This window comes from Phyllostomus discolor, chromosome 5 (assembly GCF_004126475.2).
Source record: "Phyllostomus discolor isolate MPI-MPIP mPhyDis1 chromosome 5, mPhyDis1.pri.v3, whole genome shotgun sequence".
Taxonomy (NCBI): domain Eukaryota; kingdom Metazoa; phylum Chordata; class Mammalia; order Chiroptera; family Phyllostomidae; genus Phyllostomus; species Phyllostomus discolor.
Window position 1 is genome coordinate 172,398,907 of NC_040907.2, and position 12,659 is coordinate 172,411,565.

Genomic DNA, 12,659 nt, shown 5'->3' on the forward strand with positions numbered 1-12,659 from the left:
CCACACCGGAAGAAGAAGAGTTGTCTTGGGCCACGTGTTAAGTACACAGACACTAAGGAAAATTGATGAGCAAAAAAAAAAAAAGGTTTTCAGTAAATTTACAATCTTGGGTTGGGCCGCATTCCTAGCCATCCTGGGCCGCGTGCGGCCCACGGGCCGAGGGTGGGACACCCCCCTTGCCAGGAAGGAAGTCCGTGCTGGGAAGTAGACGACAGGCCGGCGTGGCTCTCGGGGTACACGCTCTCGGTCCTGGTCGGGGCTCCCCTGTGCTCGTCCCTGACACGGGGCGGCTGGGGCGGCCGGAGGAAGGACGTCGCCCTCAGAAGTGTTGCAGCTCGAAGGGAAACAAGCTTCTGCTTCCTTCTGAGACCCCCTCCCCCCGCCCAGCCACCTGGGTCACGACGACGCCGTTGAGAAGACAGTGCGTTTGAAGGACACTTTTTAATGGCAAACTTGAAATGAAGTCTCCCGCCGCCGGTGGCTTAATGTCAATGCCCGTGTACGACTGTCCTTTGCGAACTGCACGGGAACGAAAGGCCACCGCCGGACCGATGAGTCACTTGTGACGGGCCGGCGTGACATTTTCACTCCGGAGCGTTTCTGGTATAAGAGGGTCACCCAGACAGCATCTGACGGGGGGTGTGAGCAATTCGCCCATAGGACTGCCGACCTGCAGAGAGCTGGAGACGTCCGGAATGATCAGGTAAAAGACTGCATTTTCCCACAAAGGAAAGTGTTGAATTTGTGCATGCTTTTCTACAGCTGATACCTGCCCGGAGGGTACTAATCTGCGGTGTGTTTCTCCCGACTTCGCAGCTCGTTAAAATTCAGTCTTATTCTAGTTCTGTCGGTTTCCACGATGCACGTGTTCCGGTGTGACCCGGCCGCGTCTCCCAAGGTAAGAGTTTTCGCCTCTGCTTTTGCGACTTACGTAGGTGCCTAGAGCCGGATAGTGTGCCAGTTAAAAATAACTTCAAGGGACACGTGACAGGAAAGTATGGTCTTTATTGTTAGAGTTTTCAGTGAAGAAAAGTACAAGTGGAGTCACATAATTAGTAAAAACTAAACGTTTATATGACAATAGGTCACGCTGGCACGTTCATACGATTTGTTTGGAATTATTTAGAAGTTGGCCACTGCATAAGAAAATTATTCCTTCCGGTGTGAAATGGGAGTTGCTTTGCCCGTGACAGTGAATTTATTCCATGTACACACATAGTCAAGGTGAGCCCTTAGTCATTGAAACAATGTACAGACGATGCGTTACAGAATCGTGCACCTGAACCTGTATAATTGTATTAAGCAAGGTCACCCCAATAATCCAATTAAAAAACACAATGGAGTATTTCTCACAAACAGTGCATTCCTTCCTTTTGCAGCCATGGTGACTCGTCCGGGTGTGGGATGTGGATGCAGGGTCGGGTCTCAGGGCAGTGTCTTCTAGAATAGAAATGTGTGTGTTTCCTCAGGAGCGCTGACTGAGCTCCTGGTCCTATTCACTGAACTGTTCCCGACATCCGGAAAGGGCACGTCTTTCTTTTATGTCAATACTCCATTTACTATTTTAAAATATTTTTGTCAGTGACAGAGTTCTGTGCTTCTCCTCTGCTTCGCTGCAGCCCAACCGGGCACACCGGAGTTTCTAGAACCCGAGTCATTTGTGCGCCTGCTTTTAGGAGAGCTGGACGATGCCACCGGCGTGGTAGAGAACAAACGTTTGTCCAAACATAACGGGCGTGGCTGCGGATGTGGTTGGTGTTCTCTCACCCGTCTTGGCACCCGCCCTTTTCCTGTTTTGTGTTCACTTAGTCCAGCTCCCTTTTCCCCGTCTCCCTGCTCTCGGCATCCACCCCTAGTTCGGTCATTGATCCTGCGATGCCGCGCTGGTCGAGGTGATGAGCCGCCACCCGTAAACTGGCCCGTTTTCTGCAGCGTCTTCCGGACGATTTTCTGTTCTTTCCCTGAAGGCTTGCCCGTGGCATTTCTGTGGAACGGGGGCAGCTGCGCGCCGTGTTCCTTTTTAATTAAGAAGGTCCTTCCTTTTGCTGTGCTCGCGAGCGCTCCCTGTCCATAAATGAGACGTTCCCTGTGTCACCACCTGCCCTGTCTTTCTGTGTCCGCCTGTGACGCTGCCGTGCTCGGCCCAGCCCCATCGTGCGGCCGTGGTGCCGACCGGACCGTTCAGGGCGAGCGGCGGTGCAAGGCGGAGGAGGCGCAGGCATTGGGGAGGTCTGCCGTGAGCTCCCCGCAGTCCGTCCCCGGGCGAGCGCGCCGCAGCCTTCGGACCACCGGTCTGCTCAGGCGGCCCCTCCGGTGACCTCCAAGGGCACCGGTCTCTTTTTAGGGAGGCTTCCGGGCTCTCCTAGCGAGGACCCCGATGCACTTCTTGTGCAACACGGAGGTGGCGTGAGGAGTATTTCTTGAAGAACAGTAACGCCTCTCCTCCCGAAATGACTCACAGGCCCCTTCTTGCCAATGCGTTTGTCCCGAGCTGGGGGGTCAGAACAGGCGGCAGTGTGACGTCCTTCGACTTCCTCTGTGGGCCAGGGAAAAACACGTAGCTGGTGTTCAAGTAAGAGTTTTTGATCGGTTTCCCCACGATCGATTGTTTTGAAACTCTGACTATTCCCAGATCAAAAAAAAAAAAAAGCCCATCTTCTCTCCCGGAAGCGAGTAGAAATGACTTTCCGGGGAGTTCTGACTGCTGGGACCTTCAGCAAGCCCCGTCCCCCGAACCCCCCATCATGGGCGAAGAGAACCAGGGAGTATTTGATGCACCCCGGCCCCGCCGCAGCTTCCAAAGTCACCCGAAACCCAGCCTGTTTTCCTGCACCGGAAAAGAAAATGGGTATTTTTAGTTTGCTGTGCGTTTAGGTGAGATAAAAGCGTTCCACCCTCTTTCCTCTTGTGGGCTCTCATTGAGGTGGGAAACCCGGCTTGCGGTCCAAGGCCTGGGCTCGAACCCCTGTCCACCTACGAGCCATTTGATTTCCTCATTCAAAGGCCATCGTCTCTGAGGAAGCGGCGGTCCCGGCCTCACAGGGCTCTTGGAGGGGAGAGAGTGGGGTGTTGTACACGGGATGTGCAGCGCAAAGGTCACCGATGCATCCTTCTCCCGTTCCTCCTGGAACTGGTGGGTGCCCCTTGTCAGTGTCTGCTCCCTCCCACACCACAAAGGAGGGGACATGGGGCAGGTGTTGCACATTCTTACCCCATTTCAGGTCATGCCCGCCTTGTGGACTTGCCTAGCCCTCACCCTTCACCTTTGAACCTGCTTTGCTCGTCTGCAAAGTGTGGGGTTGAACTGCAGCCTCTCGATGGCAGTTCGGGTCCAGATTCCAACCGCCTTCTGTGACTCAGTGCCCCCCAGGCTGTTTTCTGAGCCACAGACAAAAGAACCAAACCGAAGTCAAAAGGCAGAGAGGTCGGCGTGTGAGTGGAAAGACATCTCAGAGGGAACCTTGGCGCGTGGCCCGGGACCGGGCGCGGGACGCGAGCGGCCGCTCCCACTGCAACCTGACATTCAGGTGTCGCGGACAGTTTTTCTTAGGGAGATTTCAGAACTGTTCCCAGGACTCATTAGTTAGTGCCCCTGGAAAGACTCCCCGTGACGAGGCAGTGACAAGATGACTGCGCGCGGGGGAGGAAGCACACACTCGGTGGCAGAGTCACACAAGGGGCGTCGAGGTCAGACAAGAGCGGGGGTCGCTCCAAAGAGCAGGTGGCACTCAGATAAAGCACGCGTTACATCTTAGCAAAGTGTTCTCCCCGAAAGCATCGGGCCTATTGGACTCACTCACTGCCAGGAGATGCTGACGGTTGTTCCTGTTGAGATACCCCCCCCCCCTGAGGCTGTGCTCTCCCCCCGCCCCCTCTGCGTTGCCAGGTGCCCGGGACGCTGGACCGCCTCCTGGGCCTGCTGAGCGGCTGCCCGGCCGGGAGGGACCGGAGCGGGGCGCCGGACTTCCTCACGCCGGTTTTGGAGAAGGTGTTCGTGAAAAGGTCTTTTCGCAACGGGGTCGGCACAGGGATGAAAAAAACTTCCTTTCGAAGAGCAAGAGCATGACTCGGTGTGCAAAGGTCTCTGGGAAGTAGCCTCAGACTTGGTGCAGGGTGATAACGCGCTCAAACGCAGCGACACCTTTGCCCCGAAGTGTCGGCCTGCTCCCCACAGTGTGTCCTCTCTCCTGGCTGTGCTAGAGGTGACTGAGCTTTAAAAACGATGTTAGCCCATCTCGAACTTCCCCTGTAAGAGAATAAACTGTTCGTGTGACCCAGTGGTGACTTCACTGAATACAAATGGACACCTTTGCTCTGCCCTTAAATTGGCCAGAAAGCAGGAGCCTTGTCACCGTGTGACGGTGGTGTGATTTCCCTGCCTGTGACACTGCAGCATCGCAGTGCCGATGTGGTTTTCTTTCAAATGCAGCCTCCTGAAATGGCTTAGTGGGGCCAGTTCTTTGGGGATGTGCTCTTTCCATTTCTAAGAGTGCTGTGAAATCAACCCAAGTTCAGGTGCGTGCTACACCTGCGTGTTCCTCACCAGCCGGCCCGAGGAACTCCTGCCGCCCTCACCTGTCCAATGTGCTGAGACATGGACTGTCATTTTGTCTTGGGAACTTGTCACCTTTTGAAAACCTTAAAACAGAAACACCGCCGGTAACAGCAATGACCCCAGGCGGACGGTTGCCCTGCGGGGGTTGTTGGGAGGGGCATCTTTTGGACCCAGGTCCCCACCCTGTGCTGCTCAGCCCCAGTCCCTCCCCCTCTGGGGAAAGCCTGACCCTCCCCCGCATCGAAACCCCTGACGTGCCTTGTTCAGAAAGGTAACGCTGCCTTGGCGGAGGTGTTGCTATTTCAGAAGCCCAATGTTCATACATGTGTTCACGCTTGTTTGACTCTGCAACACGCTAAGGGCATCCTAAGAAACCCCTTGCGTTTTGAGGCTCACTCTGTGCCTGTGGCCACACACCCGTGTCCCTGACAATATCCTGTCGGATTGCCCACACTTTCGGGGAGCACTTTCCACAGCCCCCAAGGAGCCCGATGGTGCGGCAGAGCCTGGAGCAGACAGGAGGTCGCCAAGGGACAAAAGTCTTCACTGCATTCCCAGAGACGCGGGACACCGGTCTTGGGGTGGGTGGGGCTCAGAATCAGGGCCCCAGATTCGGATGCAGTGGGGGTGGGGGTGGGGTGGGAGGTGCTGCCAGCTGCCCTGAGCCTGGGCTTCTCCTCCTGTATGACCGCGTGAGCTATTGCAAATAATCAATCAATCAATCTCCATTTGTAAATACACATCCCGTTGGTCCTGTTTCTCTGGACCACCCCGATACACTGTGCTCGGTTGCTATTGCCCCACAGCAAACGGCCACAAACCTGGTAACGTGCAACAGCACATAGTTGTCACCTCCTGAAAGCCAGGAGTCCGAACACATCCAGGTCACCCTAACCCTAACCCCCCCCCCCCCCCCCCCCCCCGCAAGCCTCCAACCGGCTGTGGCCAGGTCTCGAGGCTCCGCCAGGGGAGCAGCCGCATCCACACTCACGCGCTGTTGGCCGGAGTCACTTGTTTGCGGCTACAGGCCGGGGCGTGACCGTCCGTTGCTCGTGGGCTGTGGCAGGACCCACCCTCCGTTCCCTGGGCTGCCCTGAGTCCCTGCCACGTGGGCCCTCCCCCACCCCCGTGCCGGCTTCCCCCACCCCTGCAAGGGGAGACTCCTCCTCCCCAAACGGACGTCACAATCTCGTGTAACGTCATCATGAAAGTGCCCTGTCATCACCTGTGTCCTATCCCATCAGCTAAAAGCAGGTCACGGGTTCTGTCCACACTCCTGGGGAGGGGTTGACACGTGGGTGTGAGTGCCAGGTGGTGGGCGCTATGGGGACCACTTTAGAGTCTGTGGGGGGCTCTGTTGGCTGTGGAGACCCCCACCCCTCTCCAGACTGCAGCCCGAAGGAGGAGTGGGGCCCCCAGCAAACGAGCCGCGCCCCACGTGGGCGGTGCGCGCAGGGAGAGCCCGGGAGCTGCCTGACCCGCGAGCGTGCACACACCGGGCAGGCGTCCTCTCCCCTCGTGCGGCGCCCTGCGTCCCTTGTCCCGGGAGACCCGGCTTCCGAGGCGCAAACGCGCAGTGGAAATACAGCTGTTGGACCCCGCTCCGTGCCAGGCACCAGCTGGAGAGTCTGCACGCACAGACTCACTCACGCCCCCAGCGGCCTGAAACTCGGGGCAAAACACCTCCGTGCCAGATGCCCTCGTCTGCCCCACGGCACCGATGGGCACAGAGGGGTTAAGTGACCTGCCCTGGGCCGCCCAGCGTGGCGGCAGCAGAGCCAAGACGAGAACCCAGGGGGTCTGGCCCCTGAGGCGGAGCACTTCCCACATGGGCGCCTGAACCTGAGACCCGAGAACGACCCCGTCTCCCGGGGAGTGAGGGGGTGGAGGGGTGGGGTCTGCGCCCAGCTGGTTAAGAAGGGCAGGTGAGCCGGAGTGGACGGGAGACTCTGCAGAGAGAAAGGAAGTGAAGATGCACTTGAACTTGACAAGACACTCCCCACAGAGAATTGGGAGAGGACATAGAGGCAATAGGAGAGCGACTGGGTTCAGTGCAACTGGAGGGTCCTGCCACCACGAAGGGGCCACCTGTGCACTTGGCCAGGGCCGCCGTGACACCGAGAAGCAACCTCTCCGTAAATAACGGGGACACGGCGTCTCTCCTCTGCGACAGTCCGGGGCTGACGTCTTGCCGGAGCAGACGACCCGGGGCAGGCTCGGCGCTCGGGCCCGCCTGCGCACGGCGGGGCTCCTCGCGTCCTCAGGCGAGCGGGGCGTACTTATCGGAGTGAACCACGGTCACTGCCCAAGGGGACATCAGCTGGAAGCCTGTTTCCGGCCCCGCCGGTGGGAGCCGACCAGGTAAATAAAGGAATTACAGGCTAAGGTTCTTCGGCGGCCTTTAAGAAACAAGCTCCCCCGTTCTCCCTCCAGGTTCCTCTGGGCTTCAGGACGCCAGCCACCCATGTGTGGCCGAGTCGCCGCCGGGGGGTCTCGGATGGCTGGAGACTCACAAACACAGGTTTGGGTTTAGACACGGCGGAGCTCAAACCGCTCTCCCCGCGTGACTGTCCACGTGTGCCCGACCTCGCTGGGCCCTGGTTCCCTCCCCTGTCGGAGGGCCCCGTGCTGAGAGTTCGTGGGGGGTGAGTGAAGTGAACACGTGTGTCGCAGGATGAGTGTAACGCAGGGCGAGTCTCGCGAGCACGCAGAGCACGCAGAGGCCGGCTGCGGCAGGCGTGTGGGGAGCGTCCAGGTGGGCGCGTGACTCGCACGTACCAATAAAGTCGGCGAGGAGCGGGAGGCAGATGCTGCTCGCTGATGATGGACACGTGAACTGGATGCTACTCCCAGCCCAGCGCCAAGCTGGGATGGACGCTTGTCTGGCTGAGGCCGGGGAACGTGTCCGTGTGTTCAGAAGCGGTGCGTCTGGTGCTGAGATGGACGCACACCCAGAGGCTGGCTCTGCAGACACGCACGGCCAGGCCACGTACGACGACACGGATGCACCCCTCGGCAGACACGCCCCACGGCAGCCCCCGGCCCGGGGAGTCCGGCTCTGCAGCCGTCGGCCCGGAACAGTCAGGGCCTGGCCGGCGGCCGCCATCTCTCTCTTTGATCGTGCCCCCACCTCCAACCGAGAGCCCACAGAGGAACACACACGCGGCACCAAACCCATCACGTAGGAGACTCACCTGCCTCCAACCCGCCCACCTCCCGCGTCCGTGGGCTGGCAGCCTCCGGCCAGGGCCCGCCTGGAGCCTTCTCCTGGGCCGTGAAGTCGCCCCACGCCCCCACCTGCCTCCGGCTCCCTGCCAGGCGCAGCCACGGCGGCCGAGCACTGCAGCAGCGGAAGCTCTTACACGCAGCCCGTCCTCGTCCGGTCTGTCTGTCCCTCTGTCCCCACAGGCGGACTCGGTCCGCGGGGCCTGCGTGGAGGAAAACGTCCCAGGAGCTCTGCAGTGCCGGTTGGAAGTCAAAATCTGTCGGCACACACTTCCTCGAGTGCTGCGTGAAACAAGGCTGGCGTAGCTCAGTGGATTGAGTGCGGGCTGCGAGCCAGGCATTGCAGGTTCGATTCCCAGTCAGGGCACATGCCTGGGTTGCAGGCCACAGCCCCCAGCAACCTCACATTGATGTTTCTCTCTCTTTCTCTCTCTTTCTCCCTCCCTTCCTTCTCTAAAAATAAATAAATAAAATCTTTAAAAAAGATTAAAAAATAAGGACACTTTTATTTGTTAGCCTTCCTGCAGATCTAAAATTAGACGTTTAGGAAATTCAGGAGGAGAAAAGACAGGAAACAGAGACGTCGCCCCGGTCTCATTACCCGTCGGTGACCACGCTGAAAGGCGTCTAGGTGACGTGGGTGAACACACACTTGTGCACACACACACATTTTTATACGAATGTGATCACACAATGGTCAATTTGAAAGCTCTTTTTTTCAAACCCACGATACGCGTGGACACAGCTCTCCATGTGTGCGGATGTGGGCACAGCCCGGCAGTGTTCAACTGCACGCACGTGTCACAATGAGTTGCACGTCTTCTACGAATGGGCGTGTCCGGGGCATTCGGCACTGTGTGAGTGGGGGAATGCCACCGCACACACCTGTGGGCGCTGTCCAGTGCTCTGTGAGGATGAAACCCCAGGAGCGGAAAGGCGGGCCCACAGGCGTACACGTTCGAAACCTCAACGTCCAGCGCCACACCGCCCCCAGGACAGCTTAGGCGCGTAGGGACACGGCACGCTGTCCGTCTTTTCCAAGTTTGCTAACCGGCAAAAGGCAGTATCACATTATCAGAGTGAAACTTTGTGATTTTTTAATCACTGGTCAGGATAAGCATTTACCCATGCGCACCTCCCTCCCCCCACACACCTGGGGTTCGTGTGTGAACCACCTGCTTGTGCACTGGGCCGCTTTCCAGCTGGGTGTCTTTTCTCGTGGATGTTAAAACTTTGGTGTGGCCCTGGCTGGCGTAGCTCAGTGGATTGAGCATAGGCTGCAAACCAAAGTGTCGCAGGTTCGATTCCCAGTCAGGGTACATGCCTGGGTTGCAGGCCATAACCTCCAGCAACCGCACATTGATGTTTCTCTCTCTCTCTCTCTCTCCCCACCTCTCTTCCCTCTCTAAAAATAAATAAATAAAATCTTTAAAAAATAAATAAAAATAAAATGTTTAAAAAAATCACTTTAAAAAAAACTTTGGTGTGTCATAAGATATCAAGCATTTTGTCATATATGTAATTGCATTTTGTTTTACTTGTAGTTAGCATGGAAATACCATTTTTCTCCTTCTGGCTGCTGGGTCTCGGGGAAGCAACTCCGTTCCCATTCCAAGATAATGGAAGGTTGGAAGGTTGCGTTTCCATCTGTGACCCAGGACGTCACCTGTTGCCGAGTTAAATTAGATCCTCAAGTGCATCTCGATGAAGGGGCATCAACCCTCTTTGCACATTTAGAATGCCTTCTGCTGATTTGTAAATAACAGCTTGTTGAGTACACTATTTTGAAGTTGGCTTTTTTTTACTTTTTTGGTCCAAATTTTTAAAAATATTTTATTTATTTACTTTTAGACAGAGGGGAAGTGAGGAAGAGAAGGAGAGAAACATCAGTGTGTGGTTGCCTCTCATGCACCCTCTACTGGGGACCTGGCCCACAACCCAGGTGTGTGCCCTGACTAGGAATCGAACTGGCGACCCTTTGGTTCACAGGCTGGCACTCAGTCCACTGAGCCACACCAGCCAGGGCTTTTGGTTCAAATTCTGCAGACATTTGGTTGCTCCATTTTCTTTTGCAATTTTATGTTGTTGAGAAGTTCTAACCCGTCTTTTAATGGCTTTTGCTTGTAAGCCTCCTGTTCCTTCCTACTGGATATTTGTAAGATTCTTTGAGTTTCTTTAAAGTCTTGAGATTTACAAGGTAAATCTCAATATTTATCATTCTCTACTGATTTCCCAGGTCATGGTACTTCCTTAAGGTTCTCTTCCATTTTTTTTCTATCACTTCATGCTACCTGCTTACCCTCTAACACAGGGAGCTCACGGTCCACATCCCCCCGAAACCCACCCGGCTCGCTCACTCCTAGTCTGAACGCCCCAGAACACAGCCAAGGACGCGGCTCCAGGCCACCCTCTGTCTGGAGGGCCGCAGGGTGAAGGGCAAGTGTAAGCGAGGCAAACTCGGGGGACAGCAACCCGAGGCTGAGCATCATCAGGGCCGCAGCAAACAGTCTGGTGTCTGCCTCTGGGGGAACTGCTGGGTCCTTTTGAAAGGGGCTGGACACCACGTGTCTACCAGTCTTGGGTCCCCTTCGTGCGTTTGTTCCTCTCCATCAGCATCTGCCCCTCGGGGCACTTGCCCCTTCCTGCGTGTGGGTTGGGCTGCCCTAGCCCCTGGGCAGCTGCCAGGGAAACCGTGTGCCCCGCCCCGCCCCGTGAGCTGCCTCCCAGCCCAGGAGTGACGGGAGGAGAGGGAGACCCAGCCTGGCCGGTGGGACGGGCGTGCAGACGGTGGCGGTGTCAGAAGTGGCCGAGGTAGTGGGTGCCGCCTGCACAGCTGGGCGCTGGGCTGGTGCAGGCTGCCACCTCCTGGCTGGGGGTCCCCACCCGGGACACCCCACTGTGTGCGGCCCAGAGCCTGGGTCCAGTAGGACCATTTCCTCCGTCATCCGTTTGTTTCTTTGTCTTTGGCTTCTGTGTTTCCGTGACTTTCAGCCCTGTCCTGAACGGTACCAACTCGGTCTCCGAAGTGTCAGTTCTGATCCCTGCAGCTGCGGCAGCACCTTTAAATCCCGGCGGTGAGTGAGACTGCTTTTCTCTTCACCATCTGGAGGTAGGCCGCCAAATCTGTCCTCGTTTCCTGCTGTTCTTTTCTTTCATTTTTGTTTTATCTTCTGTTCTCTTTACTCTCTAAGAACGTGAAGAAATTCCCTGACCTATTTGATCTCCCAAAATAACCACTTTAGGGTATTTTGTCCCTCTGTCTGCCGTTCTCTTGGTCCCTCTCACTTTAAAACATAAAACTTCAGAGATCTCATGCATTGGGAGGACTTACTATGTCAACTGTTTATTAAGCACTTAACCATGTTACCTCTCGTCCTGACCACACGGGGGGACGGAGCGGTATTTTCTCAGGGCAGCGCAGGGACTCATTAAACTGCCTGAGGTCGCCGCTGACACCCAGGGGAGCGAGGCTTCCCCCCGCCGTGCCGTGCGGACCCAGGCCCTGTGCCCACCTACTGAGTGCGTGCTCCCCGCACCCTCTCAGCAGGCTGCCTGTCGCCTTTCAGACCTTGTCCGTTGACCCGACTGGCTGCAGAACCTTGACCCGCCAATCACACCGCTTCCACACTGCAGCCCCTCCGGGACCGATGCAGCCTCAGTCCCGTCCCCTCCAGCTCCTGGTGTCGTGGCTCCGGCCTCTGCGTCCTCCTGGTCCATGCGCTCCCGGTGGGAGACCTCGCCTGGACCAGCAGAGTGGGCGGCTCCGTGTCCAGGGCGGAAACAGCACGGCTGCAATCACAGCTCCTTGTCGGCTGAAAAGAAGTTTTTATTTACTTATTTATTTTTAGAGAGGGAAGGGAGGGAAGAGAGAGAGAGAGAGAGAAACATCCATGTGCGGTTGCTGGGGGCCGTGGCCTGCAACCCAGGCATGTGCCCTGGCTGGGAATCGAACCTGCGATGCTTTGGTTGGCAGCCTATGCTCAACCCACTGAGCTACGCCAGCCAGGGTGAAAAGAAACTTTAAAATCCAGACACAGATGCCCAGTATTGCCCCTCCCCCTGCCACACACTTTTTCTTGGTTGGGCAGCAGAGTGCCCTGAACTCCTGATTGCCCTCGGACCTCGGGGTGGGACGATCTTTGGAGCAGACTCTTTCTGTGTTCTCAGAAGGGTCACTTCCAGAGCCCTGCTGGCCACCAGAGGCGGTCAGCCCTGGCTCCACGTCCCCAGCCCAGCCCAGACCCTGGCGCAGGGCGACCCCCGGGGCACACGGTTTGGACCGGGGCGACGGGCTCCCTCCACGACACCAGTGCTCTCTCGTGGGGGAGGGCACGCGTCTGCAGATTGAAAAAAAATCAAATCCTTTTCATTGGCAGTTTCTTCTGGCCCTTTAATGACCTTGGACGATGCTGGGGCTATGGGTGGGGACAGAGCCAATGAGCGGGCCTCTCCTTTAGGGGCAGGGAGAGGCCTGATGGTCCCCCAAAGTCCAGAACTGACACCTCATTTCCAGAACTCGAGGGGGCATCATGAAGTGACTCGTTCACAACGTCCTTACATGTTCTCCGCCACTGTCTTGTATCGGCTGCTGCTTCTCCTGGTGACAGTGACAAAGATTTTGCTCTGGGGACCCACAGGCTCTTCCCCTGGGCCCCGTGGCCCTGGCGGGGCTTGGCCCAGGTGCCACGGACAACCAGCCGGCCCAGCGGGCTCCCCACCCCTGGAGGGGGTGAAGGAGTCAGCAGGCGGAGCCCAGACCTCTGCCGCGCCTGCCCGGAGGGGGAATTCTTCCTTCGATGGCCTTGGAGCGGCGAGGACCAGCGCCGGGCAGCCCCGGGTCCACGAAGAGGGAAGACACTAAGTGGCGGTGAGTGACACG

At 57.2% G+C, this 12,659-nt stretch overlaps 1 protein-coding gene across 1 annotated transcript in view; it reads left to right on the plus strand.

Moving 5' to 3' along the window:
* NPS (neuropeptide S) overlaps positions 1 to 4,110 on the plus strand; it is a 4,495-nt gene extending 385 nt beyond the window's left edge. The window contains exons 2-3 of the mRNA XM_028512683.2: positions 809 to 898; positions 3,887 to 4,110. Coding sequence (XP_028368484.1) covers positions 809 to 898; positions 3,887 to 4,066 — 270 coding nt within the window. The 3' untranslated portion in view covers positions 4,067 to 4,110. The remainder of the gene's footprint in view (positions 1 to 808; positions 899 to 3,886) is intronic.
* The last annotated feature ends 8,549 nt before the right edge of the window (positions 4,111 to 12,659 follow it).